This window comes from Toxotes jaculatrix, chromosome 14 (genome assembly GCF_017976425.1).
Source record: "Toxotes jaculatrix isolate fToxJac2 chromosome 14, fToxJac2.pri, whole genome shotgun sequence".
NCBI classification, from domain to species: Eukaryota; Metazoa; Chordata; class Actinopteri; family Toxotidae; genus Toxotes; species Toxotes jaculatrix.
In genome coordinates this window covers 24035145-24062234 of record NC_054407.1, presented here as the reverse complement: position 1 = coordinate 24062234, position 27090 = coordinate 24035145, and the positions used below count along the sequence as shown (strand labels likewise).

At 42.9% G+C, this 27090-nt stretch overlaps 3 protein-coding genes across 5 annotated transcripts; all 3 read right to left on the bottom strand.

Annotated features, from left to right (window-relative positions):
* Window positions 1–13: 13 nt before the first annotated feature.
* Window positions 14–6647, bottom strand: znf622 (zinc finger protein 622). 2 transcript variants are annotated; one of them, XM_041055269.1, is made up of 7 exons: window positions 6511–6647; window positions 5084–5666; window positions 4327–4617; window positions 3422–3584; window positions 3154–3269; window positions 2464–2607; window positions 14–610 (listed from the first exon to the last, which is right to left on the bottom strand). In XM_041055269.1, exons 2-7 carry the CDS (start codon window positions 5658–5660, stop codon window positions 477–479), a joined length of 1425 nt encoding a protein of 474 aa, XP_040911203.1. In that variant the 5' UTR covers window positions 5661–5666; window positions 6511–6647; the 3' UTR covers window positions 14–476. The 2 variants fall into 2 exon arrangements, with proteins under 2 accessions (XP_040911203.1, XP_040911204.1); XM_041055270.1 differs by having other exon boundaries at window positions 4327–4614.
* Window positions 6648–7408: 761 nt separating this feature from the next.
* On the bottom strand, window positions 7409–9817 carry LOC121193122 (tripartite motif-containing protein 16-like). The gene has a single exon (XM_041055268.1). The coding sequence runs from the start codon at window positions 9703–9705 to the stop codon at window positions 8026–8028; it is 1680 nt and encodes a 559-aa protein (XP_040911202.1). The 5' UTR covers window positions 9706–9817; the 3' UTR covers window positions 7409–8025.
* Window positions 9818–10602: 785 nt separating this feature from the next.
* retreg1 (reticulophagy regulator 1) lies at window positions 10603–25620 on the bottom strand. Of its 2 annotated transcripts, XM_041055272.1 has the most exons (10): window positions 25355–25620; window positions 24201–24307; window positions 23562–23592; window positions 15640–15757; window positions 15322–15406; window positions 14962–15084; window positions 14811–14881; window positions 14340–14463; window positions 13178–13706; window positions 10603–11538 (listed from the first exon to the last, which is right to left on the bottom strand). In XM_041055272.1, the coding sequence occupies exons 1-9, from the start codon at window positions 25549–25551 to the stop codon at window positions 13201–13203; spliced, it is 1362 nt and encodes a 453-aa protein (XP_040911206.1). In that variant the 5' UTR covers window positions 25552–25620; the 3' UTR covers window positions 10603–11538; window positions 13178–13200. The 2 variants fall into 2 exon arrangements, with proteins under 2 accessions (XP_040911206.1, XP_040911205.1); XM_041055271.1 differs by having other exon boundaries at window positions 10603–13706; window positions 25355–25618.
* Window positions 25621–27090: the final 1470 nt, after the last annotated feature.

The following is a 27090-nucleotide window of genomic DNA, read 5'->3' as shown; positions in this document are numbered from 1 at the left end:
AGACTGCCAAGTATCCAATAAATATGAAATATATTTATTTAGTTGGATGTATTATACGCAGGGCATGCTGAATCATACAGATGTAATCCCACCATTAGTTAAAAAAAAAAAAAAAAGTGTGTTGTGCAGCTGAAGAGTCCATGATCCATATAGTTTCAAAATAATTTCCTAAGTGTGATTCGAGCCCCTGATCTCCACCTAAGTGGCCTTTTTTTCTGCAGTTAAGTTGATGGTATGTCAGAGTCGACGTCAAACAGACTCACTGTGGACCCACGTTTTCCACACGCTGATAAAACATTACAGAGATGTAAGAAAGCTGGAAATTAGGAAAACTGTTTCTTCACTTAAGAAAAGTAAAGTTAGCACAGATTTGTACTCGTCAGGGTTTTTGCTGCAGTTATCAAATCAACACACTCTGAGTCTCTGTGGCTGGGAAACACAGATGTGACCACGTTCAGTTTCCTCCGGAACCGAGATTAGAACATGACTTGGACTCTGAAGTGCTTCTGCTTGGTGGCGTTGTGGCTCATGCCCATCTTCAGCATCCATCTCGACTTCATCATCTGTACGTACTGCATGTCCCTCTGTTTCTGATGGAAGGAGCTGTTGCCTGAGAAACAGAGAGAAGGGGGGGGGGGGCAGCATGCACGTGCATGCAGTGTGTCATAACACTGTTCAGGAGCAGTTCTTACAGTTATTATGGGAATAATGAAAAATGAACACAAGGGGGAGCCCATCCAACACTGGGCTCAGCTGCAAACTCTGAGACAAAAGCAACTGGAGAAACTGCAAAGCTGCACATTATTCTGAGCACATTAACTGAGAATTTTAAGCTCAACTTGATGCATGTGTTAATGCTGCCTGAGGATTCTGATGTTCATCCATATAATGTATTTCTTCTGTCAGAAATCAAGTTTGACAAATGGACAAATAAAGTACAATCAAATTTAAATCTGCTCTGCATAGCCTCCAAACTCAGATCGATACTGTGTCGCTGACCTGGAGAAACTCATATGAACTTTGTGGCATTTTAGTATATAAAGCCATTTTGCTGACTTCCCCTGGCTAACGCAGGGTGCTGCAGAAAGGCTTTTACTGAGGACCCATATAACTCTGGCTCAGATGGAAGTTTAAAATCCTGCGGTTTGTCTTCAAAGCACAAAACTCTCTTTCCACCTGCTAAACCACCGAGGTCGTTTCAGTCACTGCCCAGAAACTCTCGAGTTCCCTTCCTCATGACATTTGTTTTCATGGATTTCTTCTGAGTCACATCTGGTTTGTTTTTTATCTTACTTTTTTAAAAGTGCTCTCCTGTTCCTCTCTGTACAGTCAAGTTCTTTGGATAAATGGTGTAGGAACTGTAAACGGTGTACACTCTGTGTGAGTGTCCTCATGTGAAGCATGGGTAGTTAACCACCAACCCTGGTAGTGACAGTGCCTTCCTCTACCTACTAAGCCATAAAGGGTGAAAGAGGAAGCTGGTGGAACTGATAAAAGTAAACAGCATTATCAATAAACCGAAACTGCCAAAGACCATCTCCACAAACAGAACCAAATAAAAGTTCGTACTGAAAACAAAGCAAAGACGACAACAGAAGAAACTGAGCTCCAATGATAAGAGTCGGGTTTCCTGAGAAGTGACAACAGATTCTTCATTCCACAAAAAAACTCTTCAGTAAACACAATAAATCAAAACTGGGATAAGGCAATGTGCTGCAGGTCAGAATCCGACGAACTGAGAAAACTCAGCTCCGCACCACATGAACCCAGGTTTCGTATGAAAAAGTTTCTCTTGCCTTGTCTTTTTATGGAGATGAATTGCTGGTAAAACACAAAGTTATGCTGGTTTGCTTACGTCTTCATGTCAACGACACCCAGGTGAGTACATTTTACACGATAGCTGCCTCGTAGCTTTCGCGGGGGCCGAATAGTCATTACCACATTCTCCTGTACCAACGTCTAATGAGAGGACACGGGAAGAAGGAAGTAACCCTCATTTTCCCATGCTGCTCTGTAACCTCACACAGAAAACACATCTGGTTTTTGAATGAGGACAGAGGAGTTTATCTGAAAGGCCTGTGTGAAACCATCACACAGAGCTTTCACACCATTTCTCCTCCTCCCTCAAAAAGATGTGTGCGAGTTAGAATGAGTACTCCTGCCACTGGCCTTGATGGGTTAAATACAGAGGACAAACATCCTGACAGTTAGTAATAAAGTGTAATTCTAATCAAAGGGAAAAGCTGGAAAATGACTGTCAGCAGACTCACAACAGCCACATGCACAAGGAACCATGTCCACTACGTGGTTAAGAACAATTTGTCATAATACTTGTGGTATTATTCACAACAACTTGGATTACACTCTGCACTGTGTGAGAAAGGGCTTATTTATACATGACACTGTCCCAAGTCCAAGACTGAAAAAAAAAATAAATAAAATATCATCCTGGTTGAATCTTACCTCCATCTCCTCCCCAGCCCAGGGCTCTGTACTGCCGGAGGACTCTGCCTACAGCATTCTTACTGTGGGTCAGAGCCACCGCTCGCTGAGCTCCAAACCGCTGTCTGTAGTACCTCATGAGGGAGCGGTGGCCGATCGTGGCACCTGAGGAAGCACACAGCAAGGAGGCGTATTCTGTCAGCTTATGAACATGAACAGACAACAAAGCCACACTATGATCACAACAAGCAGGTGAGAGCACAGACGCAACAGAGACATCTGGTAAAGTTTTCTTAAACTGCAGTCACTTCAGCACCTGGTCAGGTGGTTTCACATGTGGCACTCGTCTGCAGACCCCATCGCCGCACGTTAAGATGTGACGTGATATGACGTCACACCATAACATGACGGTTTGGTGTATGGTTTATATACACATTATTTTTTTTGTCTCTATTTTTCCAAACAAACTTCACCATCGACACTGAATTTCCTTCAGATGAGCAGTTCTCAAGAAAACTTAAATACAGACAGGCAGAGATTTCTCCATTTATAGTTACACAATCTGTAAACCTACTGTTTTGTTTTGGTTTTAATTGTTTACTCAATAAAATGTAAGAATATAGTGAAATATTTATATGATATAAAACCTGCACTGGAGCCCTTTATTTTGTACTTTGCTGTGTGTAAAAACTAAATTTGAAGTCAAGTCACCTGATGGCAGAGTCAGCTCCAGTGTTTCGTCGTCGTACTCCAGGTTCTTGTCGTCGGGCAGCTCTTCGTCGTTCATTTCAGAGTCCTCTCCCTCCTTTCTGTCGGGGTAGCTGCTCCTATTGGCAAACAGAAAAACAAAAGAGATGCAGCATAAATTGGCTCCTGTTGCCTTTAGGGGCTTATACCTGCAGGAAGAAATACATTTCATCCACCTAAACAGGGTTAAGCTGATCACAGGTTATTAATCAGCTAAAAATGACTTTGCTACCTGAAGTCGTAGAAGTCTGCAAACTCCAGCGCAGCATCGCCGTCTGTGAAGACTTTACAGTGGCTTTTGTCTGTCATGTGACTCTGTACTGCTTCTGTCGAGTAAAACGAACGCCCCTTCTCATTACACCATAAACACACGTTCCCGGCACCAACCTTTTCTCCTGCAGCAAAAGAGGAAGAAAAAAAACAATATTAGATTAGATTTGGCTGGAAGGTTTAAAAATTAAAAATATAAAAACTAAATCATGTTAAACATCAAAAGCATCAATTAGCATCTTCAGCACACAGCATATATCCATATACCGGCTCACGTCCAGCTGCAAAAGTCTGGCATTAGGAAAGATCAAGTTCACATGAAGCTGTGCGATTGGCTGAATCAGTCGTTTATCATGTTGTCTCACACACAGACATTAAAAATATCACGAACTCTTTACAGTAAAACGTTTTCCCAAACGTATGAAATATAAACAACTACAGCCTCAGAATGAAGACATCAGATACAGGACGTGGTGACTGTGTTAAAAAGCAGAATCTGTTGTAGGACCACTGTCCACGGCTGGGACGTAACTCTGGATAAGAATCACCTGCCGTGATGCTGCACAGAGCAGAGCGTGAAGTGAAGAACGGAGACACAAAGAGACTGTGACAACCTTCAACATTACAAAGAATAACTGGCAGCTGTTTTGTCGTGACGTGAAGAGGAATACAAACGTTAAAACCAGCTGCATTTGGGAATGGAAAAATAATTTTATAATCAACATTAAAGCGTGGAAGTGGGAGTATTTCCTTCCCTCATTAGTCCCTGATTTATTTACCTTCTCAACGCTACACTGCCACTTGATCCCTGTTCGGGTTCAGGTTAGTGAACTGCACCTCATCCAGACATTCACAGTCCAAACTCACCGAGGTAACGGATGAGACCCTTGAGGTCGACGAGGAACTCCACATCGGGGATGAAGAAGCTGTGAACTTTGGTCATGTGGGTGACATTCTTCATGAGTGACCTGGAGTGATGGGAGCAGAACAGGCACTCGGTGACGGGGATGGAACCTGGCAGAGCAGCTGGGTGGGGCTCAGACTGAGCCGCTGAGTCTCCTTCCTCCTGATCCATTGTCTCCTCTTCAACTTCATCCTCCTCCTCCTCCTCCATCTCATCATCATCCTCATCCTCCTCATCCATGTCCTCCCACTCTTCTGGAAGACAGGAACATTTTTACACCACAAACAAAAGATGTGTAACTCAAAGTCGAACAGCATGACCTTCTGGACACTTTTCTTACAACTGATGGGAGTTTTTTTACTCTAAATTAGATTTTCAGTGTAGACATGCTAACTAAATAACCATAAAAGGGTCACAACAATTCAATTGATCATTTTTCTGGAATCATATTTGTTCCAATTTGACTTTATCTTGCTATTATTTTTATATAAAACTGTTATAAACATTGATGATTCCAAGAAAAGTGTAGCTAAAAACTACCAAAGAAACTGAGTTTTACAAACATGATGAGTAATTTACATCTGACCCAAATCAACACAGAGTGTTTCCCAAGAATTGTAGGAGACGTAGCCTAATACTTCTTGACTTGACTGTGAGGCAAATACACTGTGTTTGATACAAGTGTGAATTATGAGAGGTTCCATCGCTGCTGCTCCTTACCTTCCTCAGCTGTGGTTCCCTCTTCCCTCTCTCGCCTCTTGGCTTGCTCCTCCAGCCACATCATCCGGGGTGGTTTGTCCGTCCTCTCTGTCCTCTGCTTCATCGCTCCTTGTGATGTCTGAGCCTCCCCTTGCTTAGTCAGGCTCAACCTTTGCTGCTCTTTCAGGGCTTGCTGCAGGGCCTCGTTCCTGGCGTCGCGATCCACCTTCTCGTCACCAAGTCCTTTTTCCAGGTTCTTCTCGTTCATCTTCTCCACTTTCCTCTGAGAAGCCAGCAGGGCCTGCTTCTCTGCCTGCTGGTGTTTGTGGGACTGCAGGTGGTTCTGGTAGGCATTGGCGCTGGAGAACTTCTTGTTGCAGACAGTGCAGCCCTCTGTGACTGTTGCATCACTCCGATGCTGTTCTGCAGCAGCCCTCTGTGCCAGGACGCGCTCCTGGAAGTTTTCAGCAGTGACAGGTGGCATGTCGGCCACCTTGCGCTTCAGGTTGTAGCGGTGCCAGTCGGTTTTGTAGTGCGCCCGCTGAACCTCGCCATCAGCAAAGGCCACGCGGCAGCTGATGCAAGTGTAGGAGGCCATGACAACCTGAAAATAAGAGAGGACAGTTACATCATAATTATTTATACAACTAAAAACACAACTCTGTCCCAGAGGGCTTCACAGTTTGGACAACATATGACAGCCTTTATCATTAGATTCAAATACACAAGAGAACATCAGACCAAACTCCATTAAAAAATTAGCCAGTTTTAGGGCTGTTACTTTCTTGCTCTATTGTTTAGGCTATGAAACATCAAAAAAGGGAAAAAGGCCCAGCTACAAATTAAGAGACCAAACCCCACCTACAGTCAACTTACTATCAGAAACTGACTGCTGTGTTAGACAATATTGGTTTTAGGCAGATGCACCTGAAATAAACGGAACACGTAATGTGCTTCATTATGTAAAAATAAAGTCTAAATATCCGAGCCACGCAGAGGACACGTTATTGTTAAGCTGTCATTGCAGTTTATCTGGTGGCTGTTTCATAACATCAACGTAATGCACGTTAAACGTGTGTGAGGTGGGTTAGCATAGCCACAGGCGTTAGCATAGCCACAGTAGTTAGCATAGCCACAGTCGTTAGCATAGCCACAGTCGTTAGCCAGGTGTCGGGTAAAGTCACTCTGTGATAAACTATGATAATATGATAAAGTGGATCGATACCTAACGACACCAACTGAAACCGGGTAAAAGTAAAACTGACCAAACGTGAGCTGCTAAACTGTGGCGCGTCGTTGGCACGAGACAAACCGTACAAACGTCGGCTAGCAAACAGCTAGCCAAACTTTTAGCACTTCGGTGTGCAAAACAACAGATAAAATCACGAACATTCGTGATAATAATAACAGCGACAGACGAGGGGGCGCAGCAGGCGACTTTTACTTACCTATACGGTGAGCTGACTCCTCCGACAAAATATGTTTTTAATCTCTTTTTAGGTAACCGTGTCGCTCTCTCACCGCCGTAGCCACAGCAGCACACGAGGGTAAAGCATAGACTGTATTACACCAGGGGTAAAGTCCTGCTACTTCCTTCTTCTTCTTCTTCTGGGTTTATTAGCGGTTGTTACGCAGCGCGTTAAGCGCATTAGCGCCACCTACTGTTCATTGTGTGTACACCATTATTGTCTGCTGAGTTCTGTGGGTTATTGACATAGACTGTATAAGACATGGACGTAGCACCCGTGACGTCACCCATTGGCTTCGGGGAGTCTATTTTGTGACCAATCCATGGGCATTGGAGCTGCGCCATCTTGGATTTTAGTGGGAGTGTACTTTCCATATTTGACGAAGAGGTTATTGAGCCCTCTCACTCTGAAATAGATGTTGTTACACCAGATTTCACCTTAATTGCAATGGCGTCAGGCCATCGTGAAACCGAAAGTCTGAGTGGTTTGAATGAGTAAATATGTTTTTAGGCATTATTTCATTATGCAACAGTAAAAATCAGGCCTAAAAAGTTCATTCAAAGAAACTGAAGTGTCTGTGTTCCCCTCAGTCCAGGTGTTTTCCCCATGTGTTCACTGTTTTTTCCTCCTGCATTGGATATTGTTTGGTTTCTGTTCATTTTCCTGAGTTTTCCTCCAGTTATTTTGCTCCGTGAATTCTTGGATTTCCTAAGTTTTGTTTTTGCCTCCCTGGATTCTAGTTTGTCCACCCGTCCTCTAACCTAGCTGATTTTATTCAAGTGTCTTCACTGAGTCTTTCTGCTGGTGTGTCTGCATTTGGGTCCTTTCCCTGTGCTCCTGGCACATCTCTCAACAGTGAGGAAGAATTGAATTCAGTTCAATTCATTTTTATTGACGTAGAGCCAAATCATCACATACATTATCTCAATTCACTTTACAATGTAAGGTCAGGACGATACGATAATCAACAAACAATATGGAACAAAGCTCAACAATGGAAATTGGCCAGTGAGTTCAGGTAAATGCTGAGTGCACAAGGACACGAGGACGCTGATAGACCTGAGAAAAGACAGCGTATGATTAAAACTTAAAAACCCATGAATGAAAATTTATATCCATCGTCTTTGACACTGGGTATAACCAGGTTAAGTCAGTTGTTATCACATCTCAGTGTTAATCTAATAAACTACTGCAAATAGAAGAGATACTTTCATCCATCTGCCACCCACAACTGCGTCATTTCAAACTGTAATTTTGTTGTGCCTCTATTTGTCATGTCTGTCTGTCCGTAAAGTGTCAGGGTGGACGGGATTAAGGTGCCACCTGCATGTTCACAAAACTGTTTACAAAATAATACAACATACACAATTCTCAAGGTGAAAATTGTAGCGTGTAAAGGTGAAAGAAAACTTAGTGTATTACAGCAGCAATAACAAACATCCAACCACTCATTACATCCCGGAGGAAGAACAGGTTTGTCAGTGACTGTTTTGTCTATTTCAGTTTACACAACTCAGCTGTGTCTCCATCATATTTATAAAGCCAGATTCCAGCATAGAGAGGCTGAGTGAATGTGGTCTGGACTCTGTGGAGGAGAGTCATGGTTTCAGAGACGCTGTAGAAGGACAGAATACCTGCACTGTGATCCAGGTACACTCCTACTCTAGAGGACTGAGGACCTGAGACTGGAGTTTGGATGTTGTTGAACCAAAATGAAAAACTGTTTTGGAAACAATTTAAGGCCCAAGATTTGTCATTGAATCCAAATCCACATTCATCTGAGCTCCCTGTTCTGCTGATATTCTTGTATGCGACTGCTACAGAAACTCCTCCTCTTCCTCTCCACTCCACCTCCCAGTAACAACGTCCAGTCAGACTCTCTCTACTCAGAACCTGACGCAATGAAGTGAATCTGTCTGGGTGACTAGAATAAGACTGTTCTTCATACTTTGATATTGCTTTTCTGTTTCCCTGAGTTAATAACAATCGTTTGTGTGCTGTGTTTGGATCCAGTGTGATTCCCTGTGAATATTTTAAGAATCCAACTCTGGTCTTGGGCTCTGATTGTGACAGTAAAGCATCCACTTCAGTCACTGTCAGTGAGATGTTTGTCCATTCCTCTGTCAGAATGTCCTGTAGTTTATCTCTGAGCTCTGACACAGCTGCTGTCACATCCTCAAAGTACCTGAGAGGACGGATATTGATGCTGGATGAGTGTGTAGATTGACTGAGTGCTGACAGTGAGGGGTAGTTGTGTAGAAAGTGGATGTGATCCTGTGTGTGTGAGAGCTTGTTCAGCTCAGCATCTTTCCTCTTCAGCTCAGTGATCTCCTGCTCCAGCTTCTCCTGAAGCTCTTTGACTCCACTCACTTCACTTTCCTGCTGGGATCTGATCTGCTGCTTCACATCAGAGCTTCTTTCCTCCATGAGACGGATCAGCTCAGTGAAGATCTTCTCACTGTCCTCCACTGCTTTATCAGCAGAGCCATTGACAGCCTCCACCTCCTGTTGAAGCAGCTCCACATCTTTCTCTCTGTCCTGGATTCTCTGCTGGATTTGTTGTCGACTCAGCTCCAGCTCTCTCTGCCTCTCAGTCCTTTCTGCTGCAGCTGAGACTGTGTCGTGGTCTTTATGTTCATCCATAGAGCAGAGATAACAGATACACTGCTGATCAGTGCGGCAGAACATCTTCATCACCTCATCATGAAGAGAGCAGATGTTCTCCTGGAGCTTCTCAGAGGGCTCCACCAGCTTGTGTTTCTTTAACTGAAGTACATCATAGTGAGGCTGGAGATGTTTCTCACAGTAAGAGACCAGACACACCAAACAGGATTTGACAGCTTTCAGTTTCCTCCCAGTGCACAAATCACAGGCCACATCTTCAGGTCCAGCATAGCAGTGATCAGCAGGAGCAGCTTGGAGTCCAGTCTTCTTCAGCTCCTCCACTAAATCCGCTAACATGGTGTTTTTCTCAAGGTCAGGTCTCGGTATGAAGTCCTTCCTACACTGAGGACAGCTGTAGATTTTCCTTCCATCCTCTTCATCCCAGTGGTTTTTAATACAGCTCATGCAGTAGCTGTGTCCACAGGGAATAGTCACCGGATCCTTCAGTAGATCCAGACAGATGGAACAAGAGAAAGTTTCCTGGTCCAGTTGAATTCCTCTCTGCGCCATTTCACCTCTCAGTGACAACGACTGTCTGAGTTTCACTTTCTTTCTTTCAAACTGGTTTGAGCTCTGATCTAAACAACATGTGTTTCTGCAGTGAATGGGGCCTGTCAGCTCCTACATGTCACCACATGTTGCTTACACCCATCTTCAAACTGTAGATCTGAAGGGAACAAGGAAATATATGTACAGAGTGAGCTCACTGTGTTTGAGAGCAGGGAGGAGAGGGAGGGTTATCAGGTTCTGACTTCTTCCAGGAAGAGAAGCTGTTTGATGCTTTGTGTTTAAACCTGTTTTACAACGTGACCTGAAACTGATCTTTTTCTGGTTCATTCATATTTTTACTTCTGGATAGTTTTACATCTGCAGCTTTCAAGGAGAAATGTTTTTTACATGGAAAATATCTACGGTCAACAAATCCAACTCATTTTTACTGTTTCATGTGATGTTGAGTGTTTCAGTCTAAAACCATGCATCATATTTTATTTGCTGATCACATGTTTATATTAGTACAAGTAGAAATGCATCAACATGTTTTGAATGTGAAGTATTTTCACCTAAAATGGAGTAAAAGTGTAAAGTTGCATAAAACAGAAGAACTCAAGTAAAATGCAAGTTCCTCAGGACTGTACATAAGTAGAGTTTCTTAGTAAATCTACTTAGTGACGTCCTTCCTCTGTGAGTAAATGAAGTACAACAATGTGTTTCCATCATTTATTCCCCAGAGACTAATCCTACTCTGATCCTAATCCTGACCTTAAATCGAATCTTGTCCCCCGACAGGACGACGAACCCCTTCAGTGTGACGGTTTAAACAGATTCAAGTCCCCACAACCTACGTGTTTCCATCAGATGCATTCACAAACACACTGAGGTCAAAATGAAACTACAGACCACGTTACAACATTTTATTCACGTTCTTGAGTTTAATTACATAAAAGTACATTGAGTTAATGCGTTTTGCTTCTAACCCACCAACATCTCTCTGAAACAGGCTCAAGGGATTTCTCACTTTTAGGCAACTGCCATGGAAACCACTTTGATCCAACTGGAAGTTTAATGAAAAAAAAAAAGAACCAGTTTATCAGTTTAACTCATTTTTAAAAGGGTCTTTATTTAGTGTTTATTCACAAGTTGTCTTTGTCTTATACAGTTATTACATGTGAGCTAAAATGAACTGCAGCCACTACAAAGTCTTCTTAGGCACTGAGAAACAAATACTTCTATATCATCTTTACGGTTATGATAGGACGAGGTTTTACATGATTATTTCAACAGGACACATTAAACATTGCTGCATGTCTTCATTATGAGAACAATGTCTTTTAATGTACAAGGCATGTTGAAAGAAACAGTTCAGTCATTCTTCTTCTTCATTCTCTGAATCCACATGTGATGCTTGACACAGCAGAATTACCTGCGTAGATGCAGCGTTAAATAATAATCAAGGTGCAAATGGAAACATGTCATCTCATAACATTTGACTTTCAGTGCACTAATAATACATTTGACTCTTCTGTGTGTAATCGTGGATCTTCACGGGCTCACTTGGTTCCAAGTTGCTGAGACTTAGCAGGAACTTGAGTCGGGCCAGATCCCAAGTCTGATCGGATCTCACAGATTCCTGTTCATTAGCTGCAGGTCTTGTCTAACAACCACTGCATTTAGGGTCGGGTCTAATTTGGGCCAAATCTCACTGTCTCCGGTCCGTATGCACTGTGGACTGTTCCTGGATTGTCTCTCTCTTCATCAACGGTCCTCAGCCAGATGCTAACTGGGGTAGCATCTGGTACAGCCACAAGGCTACGGTGAAACGTGAAGTCCATGGGGTAGGAAGCACTGGAAGTAAAATGTTTATGTTTAAGAATATTTATGCCTCAAAATGAGATTTCCATGCACAGTATGTTGAGACCTGCTGCATATTGTAATAAAGTGTCTCGACTTCATAAATGTTTCATGGAAAAAACAAAACAAACAAAACAAACAAACGTAGAACTTACAAAAAGCAAATAATAATTAAAAAACAGTACAAAATAAAGGCTTCTTACTTTTTAATCTGTCAACTATCCAACCAGTAATATTTTAAGCATTAAAGGTGATTTGATTACCTAGTGATTGTCATTCAGGTTGAGCTTTATGGAATTCTGGGTAATGTAGTTGGATTCAGAATCAGAGTGAATGTTAGGTGTGTTGTGAGCAGCAGTGGCTGGAGTGTTTCAGAACTCAAGCCAGTCAGTCAGAAAATAATAATAATAATAATAATAATAACAAATAACAGAGAGTCTTTAGCAAGAATATCACCTGGGGTCACAGGTAAAATAGACATTTAGCTGCAGTTAACGGGTCTTTACGATACCATTTTGGGATACATTCACGTTGAAAGTGCAGTCTTTGGGGAAATGCATGTGTTTTTTTTAGAGCTTGTCGGTTTCAGTTTTGAAAACTGTGCCTCGAGTCCAGAGGAAATTTCAGAACACATTTATTTCTATCACATTAATTTAACCCCCCTGTTAAGCATTTATCATTTATAACGAGGGGTGTCGAACTATAATTGAGCTGCAAGTAGATATCAGGACATTTTAAGTGTATAAACATTCATTATTTGTGTATATGCAGCTTATAAACGCTAAATTTGTTTCATCAATAAAATATAGAAGAAGTTACATTCAAAGGACAAATGTAACCACAGCAACTGATAAAACCCAATCAACAGCCTGCTGGGATCAGACTACACAATATTTCTGTTTTATAAAGGTCACTGTGTGCATTAGCCACACATCAACACACAGCATTCTGTCTTTTTTGTCTTTATGCAAAAAAAAAAAATCGTCTTCGTCTTCCATCCAGAGACCTGCATATTTCCAGTTTTGCAAACCTGCTGCAAATCTGCAAACCTCTGAACTGAACTGACTCGTTACCTGTGATTATCTCTCCTGACCCGACCTAACACACAGTGATGAGGCTCAGCAGTAGGCTAAAGAAATGCGCTCTGTGCTGGCTGCTGGGCAGAATGGGCGAAAACTGTAGGAGCGAAAAGCAGGGAACAAAATAAACGTTAAAGATAAACAGATGAGTAAATAAAACTGCAGCGTCCTCCACATTTTCAGAGAATTGTTTTCACCTATGTTTCCTCCTTCTTACACCAACCTCAGGTAAGTGTACGCACAGCTGGCACAGGGTGGATACCTTCACTAAATATTTATAAGCACAGTACCAGGATTTAATCCTTCACTGATCTTGTGTGATTCTCTGAGACCATTTTCGCTCCCACGTCTGTCAGGTCAGGCCATTAGCAGGCAGATAGTGTGTAGTCTGATCTCTGCATTCGGTGAAGATGAGTCTGATTAAAGCGACATCACTTCCACCTCAGAATTTCAGACTGACCAGTTTTGAAATGAAGTTAAAGTGAAGTTAGCACTACAGGAAAAACATAAATGGAAACGTTGTTTTCTCACAACCCCCGTCAGTCCTCTGTTACCGGAACACATCATTTTTCATCCATCAGTGGCGTCTGAGGAGTTTGGTGAAGAATCCAGTTGAGGCCGACTTGTCACTTTTGCCCTGTGCCTCCTCTTTGGCTCGGGCCTTCTCCTCCCCCAGCCCCAGCTCGCCCTCCAGTTGCTCCAGCTCCGACTGGTCCAGCAGCTCAAAGTCCTCCACCTCGCTGTCTGACTCCTCGGCCAGCTCCAGCAGCCTGGTGGATTCTGGGAGTCTTGACCGCTCCGGGTCGTTGCTCAGCGCTGTGAAGCCGACTGCTGCTTCTATTCTCTCCTGGATGGCAGCTGTGACCGTGGCGGCGATGAAGTCTCCCGCCATCTGGTTGACCAATTCGAGAGCTTTGTCGGTAGCAGGTGCACACTTGGATTTGATTGGCTGTTGGGGCTGGGGTGGAGGCAAGGGAAGGCCGAGGCTGAGGTCATCTTCGTCGTCGCCATTGGTTGTTGCGCCGTTGTCAAGCGAAGGGAATTCTGGAAGGCCACCAGTGAACGCTTCTTCTCTGTCGAGGTCTGTGAGGGGCATTCACAGGAAACGAGGACAAATTATTCGCAAGAAGATACTTAGAATTCACTATTTTTCTCTGAAGTTCTGATCCTGGAATTTCTCATTGGGATATAATGTGATCAATAATATTAATTGTATTTAATATCAAATGTATTTTGAATTTTATTTTTCTGTCTGTCATCATAATGACTCTGGTCCTCTAACGTTCCCGCTAGCGCCACCAGCAGGTGAACGTTTTCATTCATCTTGTGAATTGTCTCAACGTTTACTCAGTGAACCCGAACAGAATCTGGTGCAGTCGTTCATGGGCACAGGAGGATGAATCACGGTGACTTCAGTGATGCTCTGGCACGCCAGCATGAAACTGACATCTGTCATTTTAAAGTGCCATATTTTGACTGCTGTATTATGTCCTGTATGTACTGTATGTATTAATGCATGATAGATCATCCTAATAAAACAAGTTGAATTAAAGTATTAAATATGGTATATATATATAATTTTCGTAAGCCCAAGTGCGCTTATTGAAAAAGTTTTTATTGAGAAAATGTTGATTTTTTTGCAGAAGTGATAAATATTCGTCGATCCAGCATTCTTACGTGTCCACCTGTGGCACAGCGCAGAGCTGACAAACGTACCCTCTGAGTTTTCGGTCTGTGGTGTGTGTCCTTCCGACAGGTTGAAAGTACCGTTGTCCGTCCACGTCACATCAGACACCTCTGTGTCTGACACAGACATTTCCTTGCACACTGTGGAGTCGAGCTGTAGGCGGTAAACACACGGAGATGTCAGATTTCAGAGATTCAACTTAACTGTCAGGCTAAGGTTCATCATTGACCATGGAAATATCAGTTTGACACACCCACTGACTGAGGCCACAAAACCTTTGCTTTCAGTCTCAAATCATCATGTATGATCATGTCTTTAGGGAGTGAAGTCTCACTGCAGTCAAATCCAAATCAAGTCATTTTCATTTTTTGGCACTGAGTTTGGCACAGGTCTTCATGCTGATGTGGATCATGTGAAGTGAATTTCAATTAGTGTTAACTGGACCCAGTCTGTCAACAGAGGCATAATTAGATTGAGATGAGATGAGATGATCAGCCAACCTTGGGAAACATGGAGGAGAGGTCTGACTCGATGCCCTCCTTCTCAGTCTGAGCCTGCATGATTCTCCTCTCTGAAAGGAGCAAAACATGGATGAGATAATGTACAACCACATAGATAGATAGATAGATAGATAGATAGATAAATATTTACCATGGTTCTCTTTGATTTTCTGAAGGAACTCCCCAATGCCAAAGTCCAGCTTCTGCAGAACTGGCTCCAGCCACAAACCAACCTCATGAAAAGAAATCAGAGGCCAGAGGAAAACGCCCAGCACTGCAGAGACGTCAAGACGGAGAAAAGAAAAGCCATTAACACTCTATTTCCAAACAAAAGAAAGTTTGCAAACCGTATTGACTGTGATACCCTGTTATGCTGATGACACACAACTATATCTCTCATTTAAACGTCACAACTCTATGAAGCTAAACACAATATGAATATTAATATGAATACAAGGTTCTTCCAGTAAATAAAATGACCTTCTCATGTTCAAAACTTTAGGTGGCTCACCTAGAATATATGAGATAACAATCCCTGGAATGTAGCGTCCTAAGACAGCAAAGAAGGTGCACAAACTGCAAACCAGCAGGCAAAACTAGAAGAGAAGGAAAGTAAAAGCAAGGAGAGTGAAACAAAACATTTATATTGATGTAGAAATGTTCCACTCTCAGCTACAGTATACAGCGAGAGTCAGTTATTCTCTTCAGGATTTGGAAAAACAGATTTTCTTCATGAACTCTCCCTAAAACCAAGAACCGTCATTTCAACATTTCTGTTTCTGCACAAATTAAACAACTGAGAGGGGGTCATCAGCCGTCTCTGCCTCACCTTGCCTGGGTTTTGCTGTTTGAAAGCTGATGTCTCCTGAAGGAAAAGTTTGAGGGAGTCGCCGAGCTGAGGTCCAGTCCCAGACCGGCTATCCCGGTCTGAGTCAATGATCTCCCAGCTACAGGAAAACAGAGACAGAGGCCATGTTAATCATCTTTAAGACAACTCATCTTGACAGTGTATGCTGCCACTGAGTCTGTAAAATGGAGGACAGGTGAATGGTTGGTCACACACAGTGTTTGACACAACACACATTTTGCTCCTATAACATTATACAAGTAGTTTTAACTGTATTTGTTTGTATCAACTTGAAACACAGTGATGCTGGTCTCTCCTTCTCAAACCAATACAATACACAGTGACTCTGCACTAAAAATAAAACCAACAGTTGACTTGACTAAGAAAGGGATTGACAAGGTTTATTTGGAGGCTTAGAATTCTGCTTGGTTGAGGGTCATTGATAAAATTTAGTCCGAGAAAAAAGGCCAGTCATCGTCTAAATTAAGAAGCAATACAATAAAACTTGCAAGATGACTAAACAGACAGGTGGCAGATGGGAATAGGGATGTGAAAGTGCCTTCCATGCTGTGGTACTGCTGGGGATTCCGAGCCACCTGGTGAGGTATGAAACTTTCCCCTCCTGCTTTGGGGTTCCTAAAAATCATCTCCCATTTAAGCTCTACTATCAGCCCTCGTGCTCGCTTCACATAAAACAGCTATAAAAGGCACACATGTGGCTCATGTGAAGGTAATGTGCGATAAATAGATGAGCGTGTGAGGCAGCCAAAGCCCTGCTTCCTCTCTTAGTGACTCTCTGTTCCACTGGCTTCACCAGCTGGAACCCAGTGGGGTTTGTCGTTGGGGGTTTCCATCACCGGCCTTTTTTTTAAAAAGCTGAAAAGCTGCAGGTGATAAATGAGTATCTACTACTGTACCAGACAGTATCAAACATAAAGCAAATATTAGTTTGTTAGCATTCAGTAACAGAATATCCCAAAGTCACAATTCTAGTGTAACAGTGAGCAAAGTTACTGCCTCGACAGGGTTCATCAGATTAAATGACAAAATACTAAATATAAGCCCAACAGAGGATGGAAACTACATGTCCTGTGAAAGCAGCTGTCCTGGAAACAGCTGGTGTGAAATCACCATGGAGATCTGGTTACTACAACAGCTAAGCAGGTTCTCACCAGCTTGCCACCAGGTTGATGGTTCATTAAACTGTCAGGATCATCAATCTGTGACATGATGGGAAGTGTTTATCTCCTAAATGAGACGAACTAAACCACCCGAAGTCACTCTGCCTGTTGAGCTTCCATCTTTCTTTTCTTTCTGAACCCTATTCCCCTTTCTCCCGCCTATAGCTCCATCCAAACCCCCTCTCCCCCTCATGGTGTATCTACACGAGAGGCTACCAGAAGCTACAGTATCTCATGTACACCCACCACCCCTCCCACCTGACCCAAACACCCAGCCTTGTCTCACATAACCCTTATGACGAAAGGTCAGTCCGCTGATCCCCTCTCGACTTCCAGGCACATGCCCCAAGAGGAGGCCGGTTTCCGGGGAAACATGATGGGCCGCACATGTGACGGTGATACTGTGAGGCAATAATAGCAGTAAGGGACGGACGCGATAAGTATTTCTCTGTTCCGTGAAAGACAGACATGTCCCTGGAAAGAGGTGAAGTACTGTAAAATTTCACAACGTCACAGATCATCTGGAGTGTGGAAGAGCAGTTTCTTAGTTTGTTACTCGGTAATACCCTTAACAGGTCTGTTTTTACCAGAAATGTCCATTTAACCTTGAGACCTCATGAGAGGAGAAATAAAATGTGCATGTTTTGATAAGACCGAATGTGACACAATCTCCTGGTAACTCCAGCTTTAAACATTTTCTGGTAGGACTCGTATAGAAGACAGTTCTTAAGCTATTCAAACAACGACAGCTGACTCGCTAGCACACCAAACGTGCGCTGTAGTAGTAGTTTGCTTGTCGTCACTTCATCCAGTGATCAGGTTAGTTTGAACTGATTATTAACGGATTATCAGTCCAGTTGTAATGGACACCAGTCAGATAATCACAAACAAATATCCACCTAAGAACACGCTATGAAATAATGTTTCGGACTTTTGGAGAACGTGGGACTTTATTCGAAATCAAAGCTAATGACACTACTTTTCATTTTATCACAACAGTTAGATCATTTGTAATAGTAATTTTTGCATTTCTTAAAAGTCTCTGACTCTCTGGATTTATGGATCTGTCTCTCTGACAGCCGTTGAACTACACCTCAGTAGTTTTGAGTATCAAGTTTTACCCAGAAGTATTTGCACAACTTCAGAAGAATAGCTGTCATCCTAATCCGCATGGTTTGCAAATCCCAGACATTTTTCTGACCTCCTGTCACATGCTGTATGAGCTCCACAAACACTTTGGGTACTGAGAAGCAAATATATCACATTTCATTACTCCAGAAAATTACAGACCACCACCACCCACCGGTGTGTCAATCAATCAGTGCCGTTTTTTTCACCACAGCATGAAGACCAGTCATCACTCACACAGAAAAATATCCAACTTTCAACGGAGAACTTGACGACAACCACATCATCGGACTGCAGACGAGGAAGGAGGGCGTCGGCACCGCATGAGCAGCTGTCAGATTTTTTTTTTCTATCAGTAATCTCTGAAACAACACAGTGAGCGGCATGTCTGAGCCTCTAACAAGCCCAGTGACGGCGCGTCAAAAATAGATTGAGACAAACAATGCGAGGAATGGCGGCAAAAACATCCCGGCTCTTCACTTGTGATTGGGGTGGGTGGGTGGGGGGGTGTAAATATGTTTATCCACCTGTCTGTGTGGGACTCTGATACAACTAATGCCTGTTTATGTTCCATGTACAGCCACATATAGAGTAGGCTGACATGAACGCAGCGAGAAAGCAGCATCCCAGGTGATCGAGTTTACAGTTAATGTGAAACGCCCGTCTGCGTGTGTCTGTGCACGACACAAAGCCAAAAGCTATGACTAATATAAGACGCCAGCGTTATGGACGGATGATGTGTACTGCTTTCCAAGTAGACCTGTGCCGTGCCGTTCATGTTGCTGACCTGTTCAGACTAAAACTGAGACTTAAATGTACCGAGAGCATGATTGTTTTCATCTAAACAAACTTCCCATGTCGTGAGTTGAAGTCATAAAGCATGTATGTTAAAACAACCTGAACCCCGACTGAACAAAACAAACAAAAACAAAAAGAAGACAGCAGTCCCCTACAAGACAGGTTTGTGAGTCTCAAAGGTTCAGTTCACCCAAATCACTAAAAAATAAAAAATACACACACATTTTCTGCTCAAGGGAGTTTCTTTGTTTGGAAGCCACCCCCATGTTCTTGCTGATTTTTTCCCATTTTTCAGTTCTTTAAGAACAGCACATTAATTTCCATTCACATCCACTGTAAGTAAGCCATCTCTGAGACAAATATCTAAAAAGCTGGACCAATAAAACCAAACCCATCTGCTTATTTGTGATTTGGGTGAGCTGACCCTTTGAAGAAACGAAAAAAGTGTGAACCCTTTCCTCTAAGTCTTCTCTAGTTTCACACACAACTCCCGTCATACCTCAGTCCTGCCCCACGATCTTCAGGAGACATCTCAAGAGCTTCTGGTACCTTCAGAAGATTCAGTGACACAATTAAAGGCAACCAAAGCCTTGACGGTCGAAATGAGACGTTGGCCTGGCAAAAGGCAAGAGACAGCTACGGCTTCTCCTTCCCAACAGTAAAAAATGCCGGTGCAGATTCAGAAACTCAGGTTTTACGTGCCACGCGGCGCGAGAGCAGCTTGTGTTTATCCTCATTGAAGCCCCGGTTGGAGTATTTCAAGCAGCCTCATCTAAAAATAACCTGGTCACACTACATTCCAACCGGCAGCCATCAGGAGGACAGAGGGATGGGGTTAAGGGGGGATAGAAACAGCAACACCCTCCACCACCGCCGACCCCAACTCCACCACCAGCCCAACACCATCACACTCCCAAACATGCCTCCTCGTGTGTCAGTGACATGGCATGGACACACTGTCATCATACAAACAACCGTTCTAAATATGGCCGCGAACCTTAGCTCAGCATGAAGACAGCTAGCCTGACTCATTAAAAGTAAAAACATCCACCTAACAGCAAACTCACCGTTTTAATCTTTGCATAAACCAAAGTGTAAAAATCCAACATTGTACCTGGGATGATGAATCCAACCACTTCTCAGTCAGGACAGGCAGCGGTTAGCTTTCAGCACAGTTAGCTTTCTCAGCTAACTCTCTACAAGAAGGCCTGTACACATATGAGCCAACAGTAAGAAGGCAATGTTATGTGTTACGTATGTATTACGGTCAAAGTCAATAAAGTCGATGTAAATGTGACTATTATTGACTGTAACTGGTTATTTCTCTTCAAAACTCGGGGGGGTTTGAAGGGGGTTTCTGTGGCGCTCGGGTGATTACCTCACCGTACATCAGATGGATGCTAGTACACAGATACTTTCTTGGAAGTTGTGCAAGCTCTAGTTCTCGGGTACTGATGGTCCATAGTTACTTTCATGGTAAATATAATGTTCATCCAGCCAAAGAGCTGGTGCCACCACTTCGATCAGCAGCTGGCAGCAGCTTACACTGTTCCACACACGTATCTGAATGCTGCTACACAATAAACACAGTGTTTGTCGGTGGGTAACAAAACCTTCAAACACAAAAGCATTACAAACATTAACATGGACACAGGGACTGCAGTGCTGGGGGCGCCGTGCTGTGGTTTAGGAACATAAAATATGCTAAATGTGAAGTTTAGAGGAGCTGCTGAACATAACTGGAAAATAGCAAATTAACGGCACAGTAAATAAAATAAAATATTTACATATTTCATTTATTTCATGATTGGCTCTGCAGGTATATTATTTTCCTTAGCAGCGAGAAATCCTCCAGAGTCAAACCTATTTTCAGAAGAACAGTAAGCTGTGCTACTTACAGTTAGTTGGTGTTTACTACACCATAGGCCGTGTTTCATGGTGCTCATGATAATGATTATTGACATAACATGGTCATAAACTTTATTTTAAGGTCAAACAGTTAAAATGGTTACATTTCAGATTCACAAATACGCTGTGACTGTTGTTTATACGCTTCATGATCTGAGCACGTCCTTTGACTGCGATGACGCAGTCGTGTTGTTGTTTTGCACCAGTCAGGCCTCACGTCCAATCAGAGAGTTCGCTCTGAAACATACCCACACTGAGTCAAGTGATCTGATTGGCTGGACTGCTTCATGTCACACCTCTCAATCAGTTCCGGCTGAACAGAAACAGCTGAGTCACACACACACACACACACACACACACACACACACAGTAATCGCTGTGCTCAGGTTTCACAACTCTTGAGACACTTTGGGTTTGTTGTGGGAACAAACAACAGCAGCAGCTCAGGAGTCTTTCCTCGAATCCAGTGTCAGAGAAACACAAAACGCACCGAGTCATGTGACGTTGGCATTTACCAGCATGACAAACTGATTTTTCAAAAATCCGCCATGAAAGATGACGATCAGGCTCTGTATGTGTTTTCAGACATGCAACTGACAGTAACTTTATTTATGTAAAATTATTTAAGTCAAGATTGAATTTTCCTGCAGCCTGCACTGTAAAACATCCCACAGGAATCTAGTGGAATAAACTATTTTTTTCTCATTAACTTTAACTTGAAAAGTTAAGTTTCCTGTCGATTCAACTTAAAGTTTCTAGTTTTTATTATCTGTGTTTTTCTTTTATTAAGTCAGTTCTTCTTCTTCTGGCTTGATTTGTTTTAACATGAAATGATGAGGTAAATGAATTTACTGACATTGAAACAGAATATTTTTTTGTCATTGCCTCTCGGTTGATCTCCGTGAGCAGGGTCTGATCTGATCAGCTGGACGTTACTGCTCGTCAGCTCCTTCTGAAACAGCTACAGTACAAACGTGATTCAAACGTCAGGCACCTCTGCAGCGAAGCTTCAGTCAGGTACAAACACTGCTCGGTTACGGCTGGGGAAAGACCGGGGTCACAGTCATAAAAGAAACCAAAGCTGATAGTTGGTAATGACACTGACACTTTGTTGACCCATAAAACAGAACAAGCACATTCCCGTTCGTAGACGACATTCACCACACACACGGTGACAACAGGGAGGGACAAACATCCCAGCTGTCAGCTCGCATTTTGGGTCAGCAGCTAATCTCCCACAAGCCCTTGCCTGAGACTTTCTCTGAGCCTGATGTACAATTACCAACAAGACACCTCTGACAGACAACAGCAGGTGACAACAACACAATCCCACCCTGCTGACCAAATGTCACAGTGACAGAGAGTCAGAGAGTACGAAAGAGATTTTTACTAGATATGCAAATTAGAATTTAGGAGATACGGGTCGTCGGTCGAAGAGTAAAGGTGCAAAGCACAACATCAACCACGACATTCCCAGTTTGAATCTGGTGCATGTCACCCGTCTCGCTCCCAACATTTCCTGCCTGCCTCTCGTACATATTAATAAAGGGCAAAAAACGGCACCAAAAACAACAGCACCAGCGGAGGTGGGGAAGTGTCCTTAAATCCTCTTAGACATCATAGGAAAAAGACGCTTCAGAACAGGAATGATCAGGTTTTTAAGTTTTCTTCAGTGTCAGATTAATCCAGTGACAGTTGGACAACAGGAACTTCTAACAGCTAATTCAGATTAATTCATATTTTTAATGGTGCCAGTTTTCTGAAAAGTAAAAAACATGTAGACTAAAAATGGGAATTAAAAAAAAATACCAGTACCTACTAGTTGCTGAGATAATTATCAGTTTACAGTTAGGCCTACATACATAATGATGTTAACATATATACTGAGATAAACACTTAGCATTGGAAAAAACTTTTCTGACTCCACGTTCACACAAGAGTCTAATTTCACATTGAGAAATCAAACCACTTTGAAAATGAGGCCAAGACCGAGACCCCGGTGACCACTGTGACTCCTCCCTGGTTGGCTTGTGAATCTGCATGCCTGCGTCTGCGTGACCTACATTTTATCACCTGCCCGAGTCCATGACTGCGGCACATAAATAAACTGTTGAATATAAATTATCCATCAGAATTAATTCAGAAAAAAAAACTTCAAGCAGCTGCAGCATGCATGCATGCATGAGATTAAATCAACGTTAATTCAATCATTGATGTAACCTATTTATAACTAGCATCTTTATGTTGTAAAAGCTCACACACACACTGTCATCAGCATCTGTTTGACATGCTCTGGATACAGAATTGGCTCCTCACAAAAACCCTCAAAATCAGAGAACTCACTGTGTGTACAGACACATAAACTAGGCCAGCAACTAGTGATTACTTAAATCACTGTTAATTATTTAATTATTTTCCCTGTAGAGCTCAAAGTGATGTATTTCAGCTGCTCGTTCTGTCTGACCACCAGTCAAAAAAACACAAACATATTTATTTTCTATCAAAAACTAGTGTAAACACTTGTGTGCCACGAGGCGAGCGTCTGCTTTGCGTCTTGAAACCGTAGGTTTCAGTGTTTGAAGAAGTGACCTGGGTCCGTTCAGGGAGGAGATATTAGCACTGGGATTAGATTAGATGGTCATATGTGACCAATCAGCTCCGCGCGGCCACAGTCCAGACTCAGGATGAGACCCTGAACTTCTCAGAGACGACACCGTACTGTGTGTTCTACACGGATGCAGGTTTTCTGATATGTTTTTCCTTCTAGAACCCTCAATGTTTTTTAAAAATATATTTCCTCCCTCTTCATTCCTCTTCTATAGTAACGTCCCAACACAGAGACACACACATCAACAAACATTCACCATCAGATGCACTTCAGCGTCTTACCTTGCAGTCATGCTGCACCATAAGTGAGCTCCTGTGGGAAAGAAGAAATCTGTTCATCATCATTGGTCACATCACTGGAAAATGCCATAATAATGAGAGTAAAATGGTTAATACAAATAAAAAAATTCTCTGGGATTGTGTGGTGTACGTGTGGACAGTCCGATTTGGTTACAGTGACAGAAATAGATCATATTCCAACAAGTCCTCCAACCTAAACTGGGTCGTTTGTCCCGACCCTTAGATACAGCGGACCAGCAGCAGGCGAATCGGACACTGTTTATCATGATTACATGTTTGTAAGTGTATGTGTCAGGTTCGATCATGGTTTTAAAATAAGTACTTCATTAAGGTTCTGCAGCCCTCGTCATTAAAAAAAAAAAATCAGTTCCATACTGGAAACAAACAGACGTCTCCTCTGTGAAAGTCCTGTGTTTTGTGGACCCGTCCTTCCACCACGACCTCCCCCGGACACAGACTTCATGCTGATCCTTTACTCTCATCCTAATCAATACATCAGTCAGAGGTCGCCTAACACTAAGACGTAACTATGGGTCGTGATGAGGTGCTTGAACAGACAACCTCCTTCACGGGAGGACAGTCACTGACGTCGGTATAGAGTGATGCGTCTTCTCATGTTACCTGTGTATCTGGACCGAGCGATGTCACTGATGGTCACCAAGACGACCAGCACAGCCAGCAGGAGGGCCAGGAGGCTGTAGGCTCGGAAAGAGCTGAAGGCCACAAACCTAAAGAGAAACCAAAAAAAAAGGTTAATACAGATATTTACTATGCTGAACTCTTTCAGTTTCATGCTTCTTTTGCAACATTTAAAAGGGAAACCTTGTACTTTTCACACTTCATGCCTAAAGATTTACTCTCCCTCTAAAAATTATCCCCCAAAAATCAAAGATTAGAGAAAATCCTGGCAAATGAAAAGTGATTTGTGTATCAGAACTTTGTTTTTACTTCTTTCCTCGCCCAGTAATCATATCATGACACATCACATTGATCTGGTGACCCTCTGGAGGGGTCCGACTCCTCGGCTGGTAACCGCTGGACAAAACTAGCTAAATGTACACAAAACAATTGAAATCAGCTCCACCTCAAGTTGCCACAACAGTAAAATTACATTACATTGGATGAATTTGTGCTCTCGGTATTTCCTAATTCTTTAATAATATCACAACGCTTTTAATAATTTTAATATTTCCCCACTGATAGGCCACATCATTTTACTACTGGCAGCATGCAGAAAATATCAGAAAATAAAACTTAAGCATCATATAAACTTTAAAAAATATTATTTTTATTTTTTGTGTTCGTGGATGTTGGGGACAGTGGGTTATTAGAGAGATTTTGGACCAACGACCACAGTATTTCTTAAATCTGACTACAGCCCTGAATATTCATATAGATTTTATTAAGAATTTTTTAAGAATATTAGGAAAAAAATCAGAACAGGATCAGAAGGAAATCTTGATGCCTTATTATTAAAAAATCATACTAATATTATGAACAATATTGTTCTTCACAAAAAAAAAGTAATAAAAAGAATCAAAGACTCAGTGGAGGTGGAAAAGAAAGATTGTGTGACCTTAAAAATCTCATTATAGGAATTTTCAGGGTAAAATAATGATAAACTCATCTGAAGTCAGAGGAACGACAGGACTCTGTTCTTTATTTACTGAGGTTTGGGTTCAGTCCAAAATCATAATTATTTTTGCTCTAAGTATCAGCGGCTCGGTGTTATCAGGATGGGAGTCAGCCTGATATCCCTGCGTCATGATGCCTACCAGAACGCCGCGTTGGCTGCAGCAAACAGAGCTGAAGTCCTGCAAGGTCTCTGCCTCCAGTTGACCAGGCCGGTGAGACGACACCCAGCGCGGCCGGAAGGCGTCTCCTCCTCGCGGCGTGCCTGGCGCGACGGAGCCGGCGGCCCGGCAGCCGCCTCCCCGCCGCCCGCGGTTCCTGCTTCCCGGCTCACCAGCATTGGGAAAACGACCGGGGCCCCTCCGCTCTACCGCTCCGCTCCCCAAGCGGTGTCAAGTTAGCCGGAGGGCTTACGATAGTGTTTCCGGTGGCCGGTTTTCAAAATAAAGGTCGCCACCACAACCGCGATTCATTAGCTATTCTGCAGTTTGACAACAAAAGGCCAGGCTGTTTGCAGACTTAGAACTATAGTGATAAAAATGTGAACGTAAATAGAAGTTGGGAGTTATTACTATGAGGATTACTATGAAAGAGAAAATCGCCACACTTCCTGTCTTATTCTGCCTGGTTATGTCTGACTTGATGCAGCTTTTCAGCTGCTGCTTGTGTTGCTGTGGTTAATAACGTCAGGGTGTGTGTGCGTGTGTGCGGGTGTGTGTGTGTGTGTGTGTGTGACGTCATTTGTTTGCGTTAGATCGTAGTCCTTATACATTACAAACTAGTAAAGGAGTCAAATCAGAACAGGCGGTTTGTAAATGAACCTGCAGTTACAAAGATTTCTCATATGAATAAAAGAAGCTGTTGACTTTGACTGTTTTGTGTCAAAGTCTGTGACTAGCCAGCAAAGAAATCCAGCAACTAAATGGCCAAATACACCTGTATGGATAAAGTCACAGTCCTTCCATTTTGCATCTGCCATTGTGCTACATTCAGTTCAAAGCAAGCCCAGTGTCCTCACCCAGAACATGAACATGACGTACCTGCGTTCACAGAATCATGAGACTGGCTTGATTACAAACTTTGAGATCATTGCATAAGACTGTCGTGACCTGTAAAGGTCAGTTGTCCATAATTTTGACATTTTATGGGCTAAACACTTAATAAGGGATGAATTGGATGAATGCAGCCTGTGTGACAGACTGCAGACTGGGCCACTCGCCCCACGGGATGGAGTCAGAACGCATCCGTCTTGGGAAGCAACAGGGAAACTAAGAACTACAAAGAGACGATGACCCATTTTACACTGTTCTGGACCCGAATCAAGATCGGAGCTCAGTGCCAAACCGTGATCTCCAACAATGACCTGCTCCACTTTATAGTGCTGGGGCCACTCCTTCACTCCACACCAGTCCATCAAATCAGACAAATATTCACAGCCACAGGCCCGTCCCCAACGCAGCTTCATAGCTGATTTGAAAGGAACATTTCGTTGATATTTCAAGAGTCATGTGCAGATTGTGGGGGACAGCAACTAACTCACCGCAGCCATGATCGATATATCAAACCTTTGGCTTTACCAGGTTAGTGTGACCAAAATTATAGCTATGTTACAAATTTAAAAACATCTGATCTATTGCTCCATCCACCAACTCCTGAGGGAAATATCTGGATCTTCAGCTGCTAAATGCTCCACTATGTTCACCGGCTGGTCTCTGTCTGTCTGCTGTTTGCTGCTGAGCAGGAAGTGGACAGTGGCTTTCTACAGCTGATCCTCTGAAAACAGCTGCCTGCTGCGGCCGGGCACGACGCTGTGAGAGCGCTGAGAGAGAACCAGAACAGTAAAGCTGTGTCCGCACAGACAGACAATGAGCTGAAACCC